The sequence below is a fragment of the Cornus florida genome, unplaced genomic scaffold, assembly GCF_030987335.1.
Source record: "Cornus florida cultivar Cherokee Brave unplaced genomic scaffold, ASM3098733v1 CherokeeBrave_3.0.0_Hap2_Chr11, whole genome shotgun sequence".
Classification (NCBI taxonomy): Eukaryota; Viridiplantae; Streptophyta; class Magnoliopsida; order Cornales; family Cornaceae; genus Cornus; species Cornus florida.
This window is the reverse complement of record NW_026775581.1, coordinates 132,639,261-132,659,262: the sequence shown is the minus strand read 5'-3', so window position 1 is coordinate 132,659,262 and position 20,002 is coordinate 132,639,261. Positions and strand designations below refer to the sequence as shown.

The window sequence follows — 20,002 nt, the reverse complement described above, 5'->3', positions numbered from 1 at the left end:
ATCCACTGTCTCCTCATCGCAACGACACAAGTAACAGCGATTGATAACCACCTGCATTCTCCTTCTCAAATTATCCTGTGTTAAAATCCTACCCAAGACAGACGTCCAAGCAAAAAAGGCCACCTTAAAGGGAGCCTTGGAACGCTAAATAGCCTTCAAAGGGAAAGTGCCACCCTCCCCATCAGAAAGGCACCTGAAAAAGGATCTCACCTCGACACGACCCTGAGAGTGTGGACTCTAAAGCCAACAATTAGCCTCCTCATGAGAGATCACCTGATGATACAGTAACTCCAAAAAACGAGTGACCTCCTCAATTTCTCAATCCTAAAAATGCCTCATAAACTGAACGTCCCAAGTTAGTCTTCCGTTATCAAGGTGATAACAGTCAACCACCAAGGCCTGCCTGTCAGAAACAATCCTGTAAAGCCGAGGGAAGAAAAGAGCAAGGGGAAGATCCCCGCACCAAAGGTCCTCCCAAAATCTGATCCTTCTACCATCCCTGATCCTAAAGCGAACATGATTACGAAAAACGTCCCATCCCTTTCGAATACAAGTCCAAACCCCCACACCCCTAGGACCACGCCCCTCGAGAGAACACCACCCACCACTGATTTCCCCAAACTTACTGGCAATAACTTTCCTCCAAAGCCAAAGTCTCTCAACCCCAAATCTCCAAAGCTATTTCCCAATAAGAGCCCTATTGAAAGGCAACAACCTTCGAATCCCTAATCCTCACTTGCTCCCATCGAACCAGATGATATTTGAACTCCTCTCCTCTCCCTCCCCAAAGAAAAATCCGCTGCAAACTCTCAATTATCTCAGCCACCGAAGAAGGAATCTGAAAAATGGAGATAAAATAAGTGGGAAGGCAAGAGAGAGTGCTCTTGATCAGAGTGACCCGCCCCCCTTTGGATAGGTACTACTTCTTCCAACCCACCAGCCTCTTCTCAAATCTATCCACCACCAAATCCCATCTCCCCACACATCTCGAAGGAGCAAAACAATACTAACAATAAAATATATTGAAATTACTCATTGATATGTCATTTTCTTGTCGGGGGAATTTATTTTTTTCAAGTCAGCAAAATCATTGATAAATTGCTACAACTTGTCAAAATTTCATTGGATAAGGAAATTACAATGGCCATGTCAGCAACTAAAGGTAGATATCACATGAAACGACGTAGTTTAATTAATGGTCAAAATGGTAATTTCCTTTTTTGTTAATGGTTGACCTTGTGGGGTTACGTGGCAACACAGTTCAGGGGTATTTTTTAGTGTTGGGGTTTCTTGCATTCAGCTCACGGGTTGTCATATCTTTTACTGAGATAATAGAGCATCACAGGGAAGCTTGGCGACAATTCTAAGTCCATTCCTGACACGTCGCTGTTAAAACATGGGTGGAGTTCTACATGTGTACCTAAACGAGGTGGGTCCCCATGAAATCTAAAAATCAGAAAGTAATGGCAGTGATTTTGCGTGGCTCAAACGTGGCAGTAGCCCAATGGGACAACGAGGATAAGGCACAACTTCTGCTGGTTTACAAGTGGAAATCAAAATGTCTGAAATATGGAATAATGTCAGTATCTGCAAAATGATTCCATTAATGGAAGCATTTTGGAGATAAGTACCCACTCTTAATAGACCCAATACCTCCGTGGCGCTGCAGTTTATCTATCTGGGCATCAGTTTCACTTGTCTTCTTCAACGGTACATAATTCCCCATCTTACATTGCTCCGACAGCCTATGAAATAGCTTGTCTATGTGTCTTTGTGTGTGTCATGTACGAGTATATGCATAGTTGTTATGGGTTTATCAAGAGTTTTTCTAATTTGTATATATGCAAGGTTTTTGTATGCTGGTGGTCATGAAGTGTTTGCAAATATGCTTGAATGAATATTGAGCTACTAATGTAGTAAATGAGGTCTTAGAACTATATTTTGTTGATCTTTGTTTACTATCAATTGTGTATAAACTTTGGTAACTTCCCAGATGCACTTCTTTTGATTTCCAGTGTTCGCAAATATGCTTGAATGGATATTGAGTCACTAATGTAGTAAATGAGGTCTTAGAACCATATGGTGTTGGTACTTTACTAGCAATTGTGTATGGTTGGTAATTGCCCAGATGCACTTCTTTTGATTTCCAAGTGTTTTCGGTACATGGATGCTCAAGTTGGAATTCTTGATTAATCAAATTTGGGTTAACTGACTTCAAATTATCATTAAAGGATTTGCCAAATGGGTGATGTGCATGATTGGGTTCCTTCTTATAACCACTTATTGTCCCTTTATGATATTCATTTGAAATTGAATGCTTTTACATGTACAACGTAGTCAACTTTGATGCCGCACTTACTAGCTTTGCTTTCTCGTTGATCTCTGTTGTGTTTCCTCTCATGTCAAGAAACTGTTTAGTATCCTGCTTTTTTTTTTTTGGTAGAAGGAGGGCTAGTGACATGATTAGAGCATGAAAATTATTACATGCCCTAAAGTAAATACATAGGCAACAGATTCAATTTGTATATTGCAACAAGCTGGTAAATGATCACCATTATGATCATGATATTGTGTCTCTTAAGCAAATAAACGAAGTGATTATTACTATTAGTTTGTAATTGTTGATTCAATGCTAGGTTGAAACTACTAGAAAATTGATGGCATAAGCCTACCAGTCCTTGCTGCATCAACTAGCTAGATGGCTTTTTTGCATCTAACACCTTTTAGTAACCTGAAGTGTTTCCTTTTGAACTTCAGACTACTGTATTATACCGAGAATTAGCTGCTCGATGTTCTCTCACCCTCTTTTTAATACTCAAAATTGTCTTGATACTTATACCATTATTAGCTGCATATGTCTTTGATTATAGAAGAGTTTTTATACCATTATTTCTGTTGTTGTTTCAGTTATACATGGCTGTGGCTCCCATATGCCATAAAATGTCCTACAAAGATCAATTTACTTTAACTGCAAAAGAAATAAAGCAGACTGCGAGAGGCTATACATGTTGCTACCCTGCCATCCAAGAGGGTTTTAGATGCTTTTCGGCAATTCCCACTGATTCAGGCAGGAAATGGTTAAGTTATACTGATATATTATTAAGAGCAAATACGAGAAAAGATGCAGATGTTTCTCAAGGAATAATTTGTAACAGAAGATCCACGACTTCCCATATGATGACTGAAGTATCTGTCTTGCCCAGGGTGCAGACGGCAGGTTGCCATTTAAGATTCAGTTGCGGTAATCTTTCACAAAGAGGACTGTGCACTGCCCAACTTTCATCAGAACCTAATTCTAACGAGAAACAATTGAAAGCACTGGATTCCTATTTCGGGAAACTCCAAAATGATGCCAGTCAGCCTTCGTCAGATTCTTTGGACAAGAGATTCGAGCATTTTGATTCAAGGGGTCAATTCAAAGCAAAAAAGTGGCTAGGATCTCTTGATAATTATCTTGCCAAAGAAAAGAAAGGTAAACAATTCAATGTGTTATTTTTCTTTTTCTTTTGTTTTATATTTTTTGATGGGTATGAGTATTTCGTTGCAGAAGATAAATTTGTGCTTTTATTGGGGTTACTTCACATATCCTTCAAGTTCATGATTCATCATAGAAGAAAATGTTTCCCGTTTAAAATCATCACCACCATATCACGATACCTGATGTGAGTTTTACTAATTGTAGATTGCAGAACGTCAAAAAACAAGTTCTTCAGATAAATTTACATGCTCTTATTAATAAATTATCAAGACTGTTTTATCTCGTTCCATTTTGCGGTCTTCAGTTTCAGTATTGCATTCTTACTAGTGCCGTGATTAGTTTTCATCATACATGCCCCAAAATTTAAGCTCGTTCTCCCTTATTATTTATTGGACTACTCAAAATTTCCCTACTGAGCTCATTTCTTGTCAACTCGCTTATTCTTTCTCATTCACCCCATCACCATAACTCCTCTTACTATAAATGTCACGTGATCTTTTCACTGGCCAACATCACGTCCATCAATTTATCACTGTTTTTACTTCTTCCATATGAATTTTCTTTTTGCTTTAACTTTTCCTGTCATCTCTTATATTATTTTTGCTTGAAATCCAGCCCATCCGAATTAAAGACTGTTTCTCACCATTGCTTTGATATGCAGGATGCTTACCAATCTATGCCCTGGTGAGATATAAGAACTGTTGCGTCGTTGCCTTTACTTTTATATATAGGTTCCATGTGTTCCCCATGATGCCATTTTTATGTTACTCTTCTCTACACATAATTAGGCAAATAATTCTTATATACACTTTCTATTCTGTTAATTATAATTCTAGTTATAAAATTATCCTCATAATGAAGGATGATCAAAAGTCAAAACCTTCTTTGATGACAAAGTACGTTTCTAATGTCCTTTCGTAGAATTTAGTCCTGTTCAGGAAAGTGAATTATCTAATGCCTTCTATTTTTCATTCAGATAGAAAGCCAAAAAACTACTTGTCATCTGCTTCTGATGGTGAAACTTCTGAAGTAGCATCTCGTTATGCCAAAAGAGATTCTGGAAGAGATGGAAGGCAGAAACTGAAAAACTATGTGGACAATAAGGATGCTGAGGGTTCATACGATGAAACCTCCGATCTCTACTTAATGTAAAATTATCCATCTCTATGAACATTGATGTGGCATAATTTCATTTGCAGCTACCTTGCACTTACCTATCAGTTAATACTTGACTCTTACCATCTGATGCTTTCACATTTCTTTTGGATGCAGAAGCATATTGGTTTCAATAGACATTGCAGTTTTTCTGTTTGAAATAGCAAGTCCAATTAGAAACTCAGATCTCTTTTCACTCCCACTGATGTATGGAGCAAAAGTAAATGACTTGATCATAATTGGAGAATGGTGGAGGCTATTGACACCAATGTTTCTGGTACAAGATTGAGGATTGGGTTCGTGTTTCCATTCTATTACCGTTCACATTTATTCATCTGATCCTAAAATGACCAGTTGTGAGAATTTTTGTGTGGACGAGTTTTTCTTCTTTGGTCAAATGATCCACTGAAACTTAATGCAATTAATATTGGTTATGGGGCATTTGAATGACCCTTAAAACTAAAAAGCAAGCTCAAGTTGCTTTCATTTATGTTGAAGGTGTAAAGCCCTTCTTTGTATAAGCTACTACAAATAAAAAATGGTATCGTGACAAATAAAATAAATAAATAAATATATATATATATATATATATATATATATATATATTGAAGTCATCATTTGATATGTTAATAATGTGCAATGGATTCATAAAAACTCATAATGGATGGTTTTTATACAGTTTGACGTCCAATTTAGATCTTAAATTTTCTTATGTTCATATCCTGAAAATTTTATATTTGCAGCACTCAGGAATTCTTCATGTAGCCCTCGGTTGTTGGGTTCTTCTTACTTTTGGGCCTCAAGTTTCAAGAGTATATGGTTCATTCACATTTTTCTTAATATATATCCTCGGGGGAATTTCTGGCAACTTGACCAGCTTTCTGCACACACCGGAGCCAACTGTTGGTGGGACTGTAAGCAACATCAAACCTTTTCTTATGTTATATATATATATATATATAATATATGTATGTATAATAGTATTCCCCATATTTTTATTTATTTATTTTTGTCTATTTATTTTTTCCTCGTTTTCCAAATTAGATTGGATGACTGATCACGTGACACTACTATTAAGTTGATAACCTTATGCTAATCATGTTTAATTAACACCATGAACCAGTAGTTTTACCTCATTCCTTTCCATAGACTTCAAACTCGAATGCCTCATTATTGCATTATTACTATCCTGGAAAAACTTGGCTTCATAATATATTTTAAAGTCTATATCTGATTAACTCTATATAAAATCATTGTGCAAATGGTAATGAATACATAATCACACTTAATTTAGATTTAGAATAATCATAGCTTAGTTGTCTTGGGCTCTTTGTCTGATTCTGTGAAAATGGCCTTCTATAGAATATACTGAATACATCCTTTGCCTCCAACGGTAAACCTGCAAAACTTTTGGAGATCATATTGCTTTGAATGGTACACTTCATACAAAAGAAAAGTGTCAGAAACTGGAAATAATTTGCAAATGAAATTTTTCCATAAGTTCAGATATAGTGCTAAAGTCGGCTTGTTTAAGGATCCTAAAGTCAGCTTGTTTAAGGAACCGGCTAACTGAAACATGAATTTGATTTCAGGAAATAGTTTACAGTACACTGGATTGAATTTAAGGTTAACAATTTGCTTCTTGAGAATTTATTCAATTGTTAAAGCCACCAATAAATTTGGTTGAGGTTCAACAAGATCTATACCCATTCCCCAACCAGAGGTGTTCCATCATCCATGTTAAAAATGATCATCAGTTACTTATACTGCATGTCTTTCTTAATTCTTTTTCTGAACATTTTTGGTTTAACGAAGACATTTGCATGCTCAGGGGCCAGTCTTTGCCATAATCGGAGCTTGGCTTGTTTATCAAATTCAAAACAGAGATGTACCCACAAAGGATGTTTCTGAAAGCATGTTTCAGAAGGCAATAATTGCTACTGCTCTCAGCTTCGTCTTGAGCAATTTCGGTCCAATTGATGACTGGTCAGTTTTCTACTACTTTGAAATGATTTATGTTTGAATTCCTAAAACTGAAAACGTAGAGGCAAAGCTCCCTATGTAAATAAAAATGCAGTGGGTATGCGGTTTTTGGTGCAACGATTATGAGCAAACCCATTACATCTGAAACATTCTTGTTGGTGTTAATTGTTGCAGGACCCATTTTGGAGCAGCTTTTACAGGCGTAGTATACGGCTTTCTCACGTGCCCAACGCTGCAAGTGGAGGATTCATCAAAAACTGGTCAAGAAGAAGGAATCACCCTTGTTAGGCGATATGCCGATCCTTGTAAATCACTTATAGTATTCTCCCTCTTTGTTCTGCTTTTAAGCTCCTTGGTTTTTATTATCGACCCTCCTCTCAACTCACTGGCAGATGACATCTCTATATAGACATCGAAATATGGTAACATATAGCAATCTTTTATGTAGCATAGAACTCTCGTGTTGGGAAACAAGTATGATTATTTGTAAATTTGGAATAATGTCATTGTTTATAGCCTTCATTTTCACCAGTTTTAGTAAATTTCATTAACCTACAATTTCAGTTGCTTGATGTGATGTGGTTAAGTAGAATTGAAGGCTCTATTTGTTGCAATAACTGTAACCAAAAACAAGGACCGTCTTTATGCTGTTAGAAAAGATAATTAAAACCACTGAAATATAAAAACCAATTCATAGTGTTTCTGTTTTTAAAATTATTTTATTGTTCATTGCAAGGTGTAGAAGTCTCAATATCTATGCTTTTTCAAATAGGGCCTATTTGATTTCCAAATGTCACACTTGCAATTCAGCAAGAGTTCAATCTAGTTAAATGCACAAGTTCTGCTAGAACCTAGAAAATACTCATATCTTGTATATTCGTTTGTACAAAAAAAAAAAATTTAATAGAATGAGGTGGTTCATTTGATTTCTCACTTTTTAACAATATGGCAATGGATACTCAGTCCCATCTAAATTCTAAAATATTACTCCCTATGCACCTGGTACAATTAGCAGTAAGCTTTATACTGTATTTTTGGAGGAGTTGAACTCAAATCTCTTCAACTGTTATCACATTTTCTATACTTTCAAACAGAGTATAGTGTGCGTGCGTGCGTGTCATGCAATTTCCTAAAACTTTTGTTGTTGGAAGTTCATGCAATTTACTAAACTTTAGACACAATTTACATCTGTGCAGTTCTATCTGTAAAACAATTGCTTTATCAACGCAAGAAACATTGCTGCACAAAAACATAATCTTACTGATAATTACCCTGACCTTTCGGGAGAACACAGATACACACAAACATGAAATGTAAAGAATAGATATCTCATTCATCCCAACATGTTAATTGCACCAAATCTGTAATAGCATTCAAATAGAGACCCATATAAATATCAGATTGCCAATGCTCAATTAGCAATTTAGCGTTAATACAAGTTTATCAGGAATGGTAAGGTAAACCAAAAGTTTATCATGAATTCCTGGGTTTACAGAACTCTAATCAATTAGGCTTTAGATCAGACCTTTTGATATTCTCACTTCATAGTAACTGTTCAGATTCGTCAGCATGCCATTCTACTACTGCCAGTGTATGCCGGCCACCACAAGCAACAAGTTTAGCGCTCCAATGTCCTTCGGCTTCAATGCCACTGAGATTCCTTGGAGGTGGGAGGTTTATGGGCACATCATCAGGATGACCAGTAGTCAACTTTCTCCCATATCCTAGACGCCCATGGTCACCTCGCCCAAACTGCCAACAGCAAAGCCGGTCAACATATCATAATATTTCTAACTGCTTTTAAACATCACATTTTACTTGTCAATTAAAGAAAATACACGGGATATCAAATTAAAGAAATCCTGACAAAGCCTAAATGTATTAGGAATATTCAGGAATTCATAAGGAAAAAAGGAAAAAGGAAAAAAGAACAAATACATGCAACACAACCCAGTAAGGTTGAACAAAGTAGGATTACTGGTCTTCGGATGAACTGCAACTGTAATTAGAGGCACTGAACCCATAGTCATTACATGTTGGTTATGTACGTTGGTGGTCATATGATGAGCTTTTGTGTTGAGTTTCTACTCATAAAAAAGTTATTGAATGATGAAAGAATGAGTACTTACTGAAAACATGCGGCCATCACGAGTAAGTGCAACAGAATGTGTGCCCCCACAAGATACCTGAATCACGAATGAACATATATAACTTCAAACTGTTTAATGGATTAAGAGTAAAACCTTAATAAATAACGAAAAATGACAATGAGTACATAACAGTTGTTTACACAAATGCTATGGAAATCCTATACACCATACAGGATTAGAATCAGTATCAGTGCTTTTTAATAACTGAATGGAGTCATTTTCAACTATGTAAATCACAACAAAAGCTTTTCATTTCCAGAGGGCATTATTCAACCCTTCATTTGTTTGTGAGGAAACTTGAATACAAGAGAAAAGAAAAAGAAAATTGAATTTTTGGGGTTTATAATGTTGTTTGAAAAGAAAAAGAATCCATATATCCCCCAAAAACCATTTCTCTTGGAAACCCATGTTCTAAAGATTTGCTTGGCTTGCAGGTTAATCGTCAACGCGTTTGACCCGGCATGGGGCTTCATGAACTGGGTGAGTTTTCTTGTTTATATTAAATAAACAATTTGGGCTGAGATAATCTGAAAACCTTTGAAAGCCCAAGGGATGGTTACCACTCCTCTCTCTAAGACAGCAACAACTACCAAGCCTATGGCTCAAATCTGATCATTGAAACACCAAAATTTTCTATCCTCTCCAACTAGACCAGGTCTTTCTCAATCCATTATCTTTTCTCAACTTCTTTAATGCCCTGCAAAACTCCTTTCTGCAATTTTTCAGTCCTCACTCAAACTCACTCCAAAGATTATCATAATCTGAAAGGGGTTTTGGTTATCATTATCAAACTTTGAGAATAGTTAATTGGATGATTTAATAGCTGATCTGTTGTCTTCTTAAATTTTTTATAAATATTTAAGAATTATTTTTAATTCTCAAATATATCAAGAGATGTCCAGATCTTCTAAGATGGCATTAAAATTCTTTTGAAAGTTGTTATTTTATTGATTTTTATTATTTTCTAAAGGCAATGTAATTATAACATAAAATTACATCACAGTTCAATTCTGGTCTACATCACAGTTGAACTGCTGACCCTCAACCCAGTCTCTTTTCCGGTTTGATGAACCTGGACCGTTCATCAAACTTGGTCACGTCTGAACTCTGAATATAGAGAAACCCATCATAATTAAGCAACATAGAAGTAATGGGCTTATTGGAAATGTGGTTTTCACTTCCTCAGATCCCAAAAAATGGAAAAAAAAATTCCTACTACTGTCCAGCAAATGAAAGAGCATTAATATAAACCGATAGTAAAGCTCCATTCAGGATACATAGTGCATGCAAGACCGACCGTTAACAAAGCATTTGCAAACTTTAACCAATCATTTAGTGTTTTTTTGTCACTTTAGCAGTTCAACTCCTTTTTTAAAAAAAAAAAGAAAAATGGAACAAGTATACTACATATTACATGTAGAATACTTGTAGGATTTTGAAAGGTGATCATTTTTAATTGTTATTATCGTTATTAGTGATGCAATTCTAAAGGATAGCTGTGTGCCTTCAACTGAAAGAAAAAACATCAAGATGATGTAATTTGATGTGGCATCACAAAGGCGAACCAATCAATAAGCTATCGATGGGATAGAAATGTACACAGCACCTGAACAATGTCCTGCCCAACTAGAAGTTGAACTCTTTGGGGCACCATTTTACTGCTCTTGTCGTCTCCAAATCCAAGCCTTCCATGTTCCCCTCTACCCCAACCATAGACCTGTAATGTAAAAAAGCTTAAAATTAATAAAAAGTCTGATAATAATATCACAACTTTCACAGCTTGCTATATTGAGCCTTTCAAATCCCTGGAGTCATGGAGCACCTCATTCAGAGTTTTGGGGAGCATATGCAATCAACAAATATCACAGCAATTGCAAAAGGGAAACATAAATATACAGGAATTGGTGGTTATTTGCATTTTTTAATCCACTAAAACACTCAATTTAATGGTTACTGACTCCATTTTAATATGCATATCAAACAAATAATTAATTTTCCAACACACTTCAAAAGCTTATCATGTGATTAGGGATGGGCAATTTGACCCCATTCCGGCAGGTTTAAGCCTGACCCACCCCTAATGGGATGGATATGGTAAACAATTTAACAGGGAAGGGCAAGTTTGGGTTAAATGAATTAAACCTGATCCAGGTTCAGGGTGGGACCGGGTATATAATTGTTCCGTCCCATTCCGCCCTTGTATTAATTTTATGTTCCTTGAAACCCTTATATATATCTCATTTCCCTAGGGTTTCCAATAAACACCTCTCTGATCCTCTCAAACCCTCAGCTGACCGCCCCCACCACATACGATCAACGATCTCCTCTTCCACAACCCAGTCCTTCCCTGTTCATTCATTACCCTCAATCACACACACAATAACAACTCCACATTGAAAGGCCTCAGACCCACACTCAAAGATCTTCAACATTATCTTTGATTTGCAATTAAAGAAGATGTCCAATCATCACCAAAAACCTCTTCTCTCTTCTAGGATAGGCATAACAACTTTGCCAAGAAGAATAAACGAAAAAATACCTGGGGTTGTTTGCCAAGAATAACAAACAAATGAACAAAATGTCAAATCATATGACAGCTTGGGATCAGAGTGACCTTGCAAAATTCTAAGTTCAGTTTATGTACTTTGCAATTGCATCAATAATGAATACAAATGACCTTTCACCAACGGATTCACAATCTTAAGAATGATAAAACATTTTTTTTTCCCATTTGAAACTCACACACCCCTCCAAGGAATTTTTGCACCCAAGAGGAGTCGAACTTTAGACCTGATGCTTCATGAAGCACCAGAGCCAAGTACTTACCCACTTGAGCCAACCCCTTGGGGTTGAAAGATAAAACACTTAAGAAATATGCAATTCCTTACTCCTGCAAATTAATATCATAGGAAAATTAAATGAGGAAACAGCATACTAATGAAAGAAAAGGAAGATGATAGAGCAAATGTCCCATATGGATATACAAGTGAGGACAGGGTATATGCAGATGACGTCATTAATTCTTCAAGTCAAAAAGGAGGAATATTTGTTTGAATATTGACGCAATGAGTTGACGGCAAAACTATTTAACCTTAAAAATTAAAAGATAGTACGGACAATAAATAAAGCACATATATAAAAATTATACACACACACATCAAGTTAATTTAGAACAATTGCATGACTCTAATGACAGTCAATTTCTAGAATAAGTGAGTCAATTTCTAGACCCTAATTTCTAGGTTCTGTAGTGAGGTTTCAAAACTACTTTCGAATGGGGAAACATATGAAAGTCTCAGACTCTAGTACTCCCCATCAAACCTTGTTCCCACCAGAAATAAATAAATAAATAGCACGTTCTTGCTGGGGCTCCAAACATGGCAGTCAAATCACTATTCAGGGGGAAAACACCTAGTGGTCAAATCATACATCCTATTGCACATGAACTGTATCCTCTATCACATTGTATCATGCCAAAAATAAAATAATAATAATAATAATAAAGTAATAAAAATATCTCACACTAGGAAACTGTGATGTTTTTTCCCGTTTTTTCTCTTGCGGATCTTGGACCCTGTTTAGGACTCTCCTGTAGCCCAGTATATAAGGGCGTTTAGGGTTTGGAGTAGGATACGAGAGAACACTGAAAACCACACGAAAGAAAGTGAGAAAGAGGGGACTAAAACTTGTAATCTCTTGATTTTCCCATAGTGAAATCTTTCACCCGATCTTCACCATGGACGTTGGCTTACGCCAAACCACGTAAATCTTTGTGTCCTTTGTTTGTGGTGTGTTTACTTTTTCAGTCATGATTCTTGATTTGTTCTTGGTTCACGGCATTTGTCGCAATAGAAACAAAGATAAAAAGTAACTATGTAAGCATTCAAAATCCCTATTTTGAGATCCAATATTAAAATTAGAATTTTGTTCAGGGATTTTTTTTTTTTTTTTTTTTTCCCCCTAGTTTTAAGGGATTATTTTTGTGAGTAAAAAATAAAGATACTTTTTGGTAAGGTGTTTTTTTTTTTTTTTTTTGGTGGTGGGTTTGGTTTGTTGGGGATTAAGGACAAAATAATGATTTTGCTCAGACCATTGCATTGATTTATAAAGTTTCTACGAATTACATTAAAAGTTCAAATGTTCCAAATGAGACACTTTACAGGAGAAAAAGTGAGTGGGCAAATGCTATTGTACTTGTCTCCAATAACTATACAATATGTTTCTTGTAAATACTCTAAGAAATCATTTAAGATATCAACAAGAAACATCATACATGAGCTATTGAAAATATATATAAAAAAAGAAGTAGAATAACTAGGCTCCCTATAACGTATGGCACAACAAATGGTGTTGAGAGGGGGAGAGAGCAATTGTTGTGACATAGAAGAACGTTCAGGTCTTTGCTTTAGGTTGAACACCTTCACAAGGCGTTCTCAATAAAATATTCAAAACAACTAAAATTTCTGGACATAGCCACACAGTTATAGTTTTCTAATGACAAATCTAAATTTTTATGATAGTTGTACATGGCCATGTTCCAGTAGAACCAGCTAATATTTGTGGGTTGTGATTTCTAGTTTGATTTTAAGTCTCTTGCTCTCCTTCCATCCTAACATTTCACTTCTCTTCTTCAATTTCTTACACCCTAAGGTTTAAAATCAAAACCCTCTAATATTCCACCTGAGATTAAGAATCTGTAAATCTTTAAGATTCTCCTCCATTACCCCCACCAACGATTTACTGCATGATCCAAATCATAAATTGGGTAGTTCAGATTAATAGAAAAAAATTCAAGAATTAACTGATATCTAACTTTGAGGCCACATTCACAAGACAAGGACTTTTTGGTTGACTAGAGATGAGTATTTTAAAATTAAACATTACTGGTCCTCTTCTGGCTTCTTTGCTATGGGAGTTGGCTTTGTGTCGTCAACCCTTTGGTCAGGAGTTCAAGGATTGGTAAAGAGAGAGGAGAAAACTAAACATGAACTCTACAATGGACTTCTGAAACCTTTAACATGAATTAACTGCACTTAGTGCATAGTGCATATTCTGGTACAAACAATATTGTAAACAGAAGAACAGCAATTCAGGAAGACAGATCCCTTCCCCATATGACCGACTCCGATTCCAATTTTGCTATTCATTTGGTCAATCCCCTCTTAAAGGATAGTGGATACCTTCCTGTGAAAGATGTCATGAACACAGATCAATTGCCTACTTAGGCAAGTAATCCATCCAGGAAAGATAGAAAGAAACAGCAGAGTCATGGCACCCTTTAGGACTGTGAAGTGTATCCAATTCACCATTTTTTGTTCTCATGTGAGAATTTAATATAACATTCCCCCAAGTAAAACCAAATATATATATATATATATGTTCTTTCCTTTTCTTCTTTGACAAGTGTAATACAGACACCAATGTCTTGGGCAGTGAACCCTGCACCTTCCACTAATGATCTGGCAAAGGATACTGCTCAAGCAAGATAGTTAGTGGTCAGCCGAGAACCATACTGCTGATTTTGTAACTCTGCTTTTGACAGAGAAGATAAAGGAGGGATACTTGCGACTTCTAAGAGTTAAAAATTAATTGCCTCCTGAATTGAAGACAAATCACAAAAAAAGCTAAAAATAGTCATTTGCAAAGCTATGTTACATGGACTATTCTAAAGTAGGCAACCTGTATCGGGGACACAATACTCAGACATGGATATGGGAAAGGTATCCGACACTTTTGGTTGGATATGCACTTTAAAAACATATCCAACACTTCAACTTTATTATATTATTACTTCAAATTGAGTGAAATGCCTATATTGAACACTATGTTACATAAAGACATTATTTTACTCAAATTATCACTATATTTATTCCTTTTTCTACTTCTTCTTCCAAGTGCCGGATAACCCTAAGGGATTTATGTTTGGTATAGAGAATGATCTTCTCCTTTGAGAATAATAAAAAATGGAAACTGCACAGTCCCCTGATAAGCACTAGTGGTAGCAAAAGTTTACAAGTGAAGAAGAAGCTAAATCTGCTTGCCAGGTTAAAATAATAATAATAAATAAATAAAAAGGCAATCTAAATCAACAACACATGATATTCTACAAACTCATCTTTCCAGCAGTTGCGGATGTGACGCCGTTAACATTCAATCAATATTCAGATTTCCATCCTTACTAAATTTTTAATGGTTGCTGATAAAGTTAAAGAAGTGTTTGTCAAAGATAAAAATACTTATGACTTCTAAGAGTTAAAAACTAATACCTACTGAATTGAAGATAAATCACCAAAAAAGCTAAAACTAGTCTATTTGCAAAGCATAAAAGGCATTTCAGTAATCGGATCAAGGCATATACAAGCACTAGGTGGTAGCAAATAAGGCAAATATGAGCACTAGTGGTAGCAAAACTTTACAAGTGAAGAAGAAGCTAAATCAACAACACGTGATATTCTACAAACAAGTCTTTCCAGTAGTTGCAGATGTGACACCGTAAAAATTCAATCAATATTCAGATTTCCAACACTAATAACAATATTTAAGGTGCTGATAAAGTTAAAGGAGTGTTTGTCTATAAAATAAGAATTTAGATGGGCGTCCAAACAATAGATGATAACAATACAAAATACAGTACCATCAATGAACGTCGTAAGCAAATGAAAAATGGCAAATACCTCTCCTTCTTCTGTCAATGCAGTAGAATGCCATCCTCCAGCAGCAATGTCAACCTGGATGTGGATAGATAAGACGCACTATAAGCATGAAATAATCAATGCCTAATCTGTCTTCGGGATACACATTAATAACCAACAACAAAAATGTCTAGGGCAGAGTTGGAATAAAAAACTCTTTGAAACAAAACGATAACTGCAAAGAAAGTATGTTTCATTTTACTCTTAGTCCATGACACAAGGACTCTTCAAAAATAGGTGAAGTACCCATGTTGGACACACAATACTTAGACATGTGTCCGACACTTTTGGTTGAGCATGCTCCTAAAAACTATATCCAATGATTCAATTTTATCATATTTTGGCTTCAAAATGAGCCAAATGCCTATATTATACACTATGTAACATTAAGAAAATATTTTACTTCATAAAATAAATTAGAAATATTAAATAGTATGAATATTTAGCCGTGCCTATGTATCCTTTCGTTTGGGAATTTGATCTGTCTAACGTTTACATACATACCCACACCTAACGTGTACAGGAGTCCAGGTAACATAGCTCTTGGTTTTGTCAATAGATTTCATATCAGTGCTTCGAATGCTGGCGAAAGCTTAAAGAAAGAAACTATTATTCAAGCAACTTAGTTGAGCAACATGTCTCCAAAAAAGAAAAAAGAAGACGATAATAAAGTTATAATAATGTTCTTACAAACTTATCCCATTTCTACCAACATTTGCATCACTGACATCACTTCTTTTACTTAAGATCTCTGAACGACTTCTTTAGGAAGTTACATACATTGACAACTCTGTATTCCACAATCATTTGTGCCTTCACATATATTATTATTTTTATTAGACTTGTTCACATACAAATTCAATAAGTGGACGTATGTATTATCGCAAATTTCCGTTTAACAAATCTGAAAAAAAATAAAATAAAATAAAATAAAAATACTCCAAGGTGGAAGAGACTGCTGAAGTTGGTATAGCAGAGTTTCCCACCAAATTACCAAAATATATTAATTTAGCAGTCATACATCCAGAAGAAATTCGGACGAAACCATATATCTGACCCAATAATCCATAATTAAAATGAATTATACATATAGATAAAGTAGAAAGAAATACCAAGGACCTTGTGGCCTAGTGGTATCTCCTCTACCTCATAAAGTGGATAGTGAGAGTTCGAGGAAAAAAAAAAAAAGCAGCAAGAAATCATAAAGGGTAATACAAACCAAAGTAAGACCAGACAGCCCCTGTACAGGAATAGGATGTGATCTTGGCTGGGTATCTCCCGTTCCAAGTTGTCCATATTCATTATTACCCCATGCCCATAAAACTCCATCCTCAAGGAGAGCCAGATTATGAAAAGCTCCAACTGCAATTAGCCTCACCCTTTCAAGGCCTTGTACTCGCACAGGAGTGGAAATCTGTTTTCTATGAAGGAGGAAGAAAAAAAATCAAAAAGGCAAATGCAGCAAGCTATCTTATATTGAACATCAGAAGGTTATTTAAAAGGTTTGAAAAAAATCACAGAACATATGGGAATGGTGGTATACATGTCTCCCGGAGGCCATGGTTGACCCCATGTCCATACATGTCCTTCGCGTGTAAGCACAACTGAGTGTGTGCCTCCAGCAGCCACCTAAAATGTAAGAACTTAACGGATGTTAATCATCAATCAATGGGTAGGCAAGTCATTTAAAACTGGCATTCATATTAAGAAGGTGAGAGGGTGTAAAGTATTTGTTTCTGCGACCACAGAAATGGAAATCTTCAAATTGATTAACATATTTCTTGCATACTTTCATCATGATACGAATTTTCAGAGTCAACCTCATATTTTAATTTCTATCAACTTACCACACAAGAAAAATGGGGCTATGCTGCTTACCACATTTTTGAGTAATAAAAGTTATTGGACGAAGACTCAATATGATCCAAGCATCCAACAACTACTTATGGGTATTCATTGATATATTGCATAATTACCTGGCGAACAGAAAGCTTTGCTGCGCATCGCTGTGGAATCACAATATCCCTCCTCAAAGGCCTACCACTGTCATCTTTCCGTTCAGGTTCTTCACCACATTGCCCATATTCATTACCACCTACACAAACATACTTCATATCTTAAAGCAAATGCCCCAAATAAATTTCTAATAGATGATTCAACTACAAATTGGTTTAGTTATAAAACAAATGTACAAAAAAAAAAAAAAAAAAAAAAAGAAGAAGAAAACAAATTGAAAACCTCAAATGCAACATGGATAGCATAAAGAAATTCTTTCCTTTGAAGATTGATAATTAATTTGATTTTCGCTCCCAAAAGCAAGATACCGTGTTGCACGGAGACAAACATTACAAAATGGAAGAGCAACACCAAAATTTCTAAAGAACAAGAACATGAGCATGGCAATTATTTGATATTGCATAGATGTATGTATATCCATGTATGTTACGGAAAAGTATCATCTTTCTAGTTCACCAACAGATTGTATTTGACTTCTATCCTAATATGGACAAATTATACGAAGATGCTTACATAATTGTAGTCTTTATGCTACAAGAAACCATGCCAAGAGTCCCAGGTGTGAGAAACACGTGATAGAAAGAGCATAAAAAAATGTTTGCCAATTGTCAAAAATTAGATACATCCTAAATGCAATCAACACTCTCCGGAGTGTATGAGAAGTGTCCACATCCGACATCCAACAAAGACATGTCTTCCAGAATAGTCCTTGGTTTTGAGGAAAAATATGTAACTTCAACATTCTTGTATCTAGAAAGGAATAAAACTTAATTGTCTACTGAAACGTGCAAAGCACAAATAGTTTCCCAAACTTAATTAACTTTTTCATTTTCCATAAAGAAAAAAACAGTGTAGAAGATAGGACTCAAATTTGTACTTCTAATATTGGCAACCAAAGTGGAGGAAGGTAAAAGAAAATTAATAACAAATACCCCAAGCATAAGCTCGGCCTTGATCATCAACAGCCAAACAATGCCACCCACCAATAGCTGCCTGCAATCAAGAACCCACCAGTAAATTCCACTTACAACAGTAACATTTACTCCACTTTTCAATTCAAACTGATATATTGGAATTACCTGGACAATTTTTACATGGGCAAGATCTTTAACCTGACTAGGAATGTTCTCTGTTTTAGTCTCAGGTGGGTGTCCTAAAGTTCCTCTTTGGTTCCAACCCCAAGTAAACAACTGATAAACACCCAATTGAAAAAGAACAATAAAAATCGTCTAACTTGTTAACAAACAATTCTATCGAAGTAATCTATCAAATTTCAACCGATTAAAAAAAAAAAAAAAAAACCCGAAATCAACCTAACAATTAGGGATGAATATGAAGAGAAGAAATAGAACCTTGCCATCTTCACAAATGGCGAGTGAGTTGCGACTTCCGGCGACTACATAGCGGACATTTTGGGAGTCAAGAGATTTGATTGTGCAAACCAGGTCTTTCTCTTCGTCGTTGCCGATTCCCAACTGCCCGTCTTCTCCGGAGCCCCTGAGAGTAACACAGGAAAGAAAGGGTGTTATTCTGTTTGGAGAGAAAATGTGTAGAAAGAGAAAGTGTGTGAGAGAGAAGCAGACCATGCGATAACGGCGGTATTGGAAGCCATCGAAGACGGTAGAGAAAGAGTCCTTGGAACAGGGGAGAAGCCGCGGAAGGAGGAAGAATAGAGTGATTTATACCATCATTTTAGTGCGGCAACTTGAGTGCGAATCCAATTCACTTATTCGATTACTCGTATATAGTATTTTACAAAAACAGATGATAATAATAATAAAATAAATATTTTATATAGTATATTAAATCTTACAAGTCACCCTTATCATGCTTCTTTTAAAAATCATGATCCAATTCATAAAAAAAGATTTTTTCTGCAGCGGTGGTGTGGATTCAATCATACAAGATTGAAATAATTACTATGATAATACAAAAAAAAATCCTTCCACAATTTGATATTTTAATGGCACATTTATTTGGTGGATAATTCCACGATGAAAACAGATGAAATTAATGGGAGAAAATTAAAAGAGAATATTTAATTACATAAACCTTATGATGTCGTTTTTATTATTTCCAGTTATATTTGTAAATTTTATTTTTCACTCATTTATTTTTCCTCTCAAAATCCACAATCCACAAATCAAATAAAACACCAAAACAAAATCAAACCTAGTTACTTGGTACTTACTGGAACCAAGTTACCATTTCCATTTTGGTTTATTTTTTTCCTTCACATTGAGTCCACAAATCTCAAAAAAAAAAAAAAAAAGACCAATTCTATACTGGAAAAACAATAATTCCCCAGGCTTCGCCCATGTCAAATTGAGTATCATTTATTCCCTAAGCCAGCAATTCGCCAGTACTTCAGTTGGCCACAGAAACATAAACGTTAGAATTACTTGCTTAGATCAAGTCTAAAATTATACATTGCCGAGTATAAAGTAATATCGCATCATACCAGTAACTTCAAGCCATGTGTTTCAATCAGCGCTGTAATTACAAAACAGCTTCACAGGCGCTAAATT

General features: G+C 35.6%; 2 protein-coding genes across 3 annotated transcripts; one reads left to right on the top strand and one right to left on the bottom strand.

Annotated features, from left to right (window-relative positions):
• The first annotated feature begins 1,565 nt into the window (after positions 1 to 1,565).
• On the top strand, positions 1,566 to 7,147 carry LOC132287130 (RHOMBOID-like protein 9, chloroplastic). 2 transcript variants are annotated; one of them, XM_059789640.1, is made up of 9 exons: positions 1,566 to 1,710; positions 2,908 to 3,472; positions 3,548 to 3,662; positions 4,140 to 4,162; positions 4,455 to 4,626; positions 4,751 to 4,910; positions 5,377 to 5,547; positions 6,465 to 6,619; positions 6,791 to 7,147. In XM_059789640.1, the coding sequence occupies exons 2-9, from the start codon at positions 2,914 to 2,916 to the stop codon at positions 7,023 to 7,025; spliced, it is 1,590 nt and encodes a 529-aa protein (XP_059645623.1). In that variant the 5' UTR covers positions 1,566 to 1,710; positions 2,908 to 2,913; the 3' UTR covers positions 7,026 to 7,147. The 2 variants fall into 2 exon arrangements, with proteins under 2 accessions (XP_059645623.1, XP_059645624.1); XM_059789641.1 differs by lacking the exons at positions 3,548 to 3,662; positions 4,140 to 4,162 and having other exon boundaries at positions 1,567 to 1,710.
• Positions 7,148 to 7,930: 783 nt separating this feature from the next.
• On the bottom strand, positions 7,931 to 19,213 carry LOC132283216 (ultraviolet-B receptor UVR8-like). Its single transcript, XM_059785143.1, has 11 exons — positions 19,058 to 19,213; positions 18,827 to 18,971; positions 18,554 to 18,664; positions 18,407 to 18,467; positions 17,435 to 17,553; positions 17,002 to 17,087; positions 16,678 to 16,879; positions 15,441 to 15,494; positions 10,373 to 10,483; positions 8,746 to 8,802; positions 7,931 to 8,368 (listed from the first exon to the last, which is right to left on the bottom strand). The coding sequence occupies exons 1-11, from the start codon at positions 19,084 to 19,086 to the stop codon at positions 8,159 to 8,161; spliced, it is 1,185 nt and encodes a 394-aa protein (XP_059641126.1). The 5' UTR covers positions 19,087 to 19,213; the 3' UTR covers positions 7,931 to 8,158.
• Between the last annotated feature and the right edge of the window lie 789 nt (positions 19,214 to 20,002).

What these genes read in the sequence shown, in the direction of transcription:
- LOC132287130 (XM_059789640.1), top strand. Translation starts at nt 2,914, where the DNA reads ATGGCTGTGGCTCCCATATGCCATAAAATGTCCTACAAAGATCAATTT. An exon ending in ACCATATCACGATACCTGAT is followed by an intron (nt 3,663 to 4,139) that starts GTGAGTTTTACT and finishes TTTGATATGCAG; the next exon opens with GATGCTTACCAATCTATGCC. An exon ending in AGCCAACTGTTGGTGGGACT is followed by an intron (nt 5,548 to 6,464) that starts GTAAGCAACATC and finishes TTGCATGCTCAG; the next exon opens with GGGCCAGTCTTTGCCATAAT.
- LOC132283216 (XM_059785143.1), bottom strand. Translation starts at nt 19,086, where the DNA reads ATGGCTTCCAATACCGCCGTTATCGCATG. An exon ending in CCATTTGTGAAGATGGCAAG is followed by an intron (nt 18,665 to 18,826) that starts GTTCTATTTCTT and finishes GGTGTTTATCAG; the next exon opens with TTGTTTACTTGGGGTTGGAA. An exon ending in CCCATGTAAAAATTGTCCAG is followed by an intron (nt 18,468 to 18,553) that starts GTAATTCCAATA and finishes TCTTGATTGCAG; the next exon opens with GCAGCTATTGGTGGGTGGCA.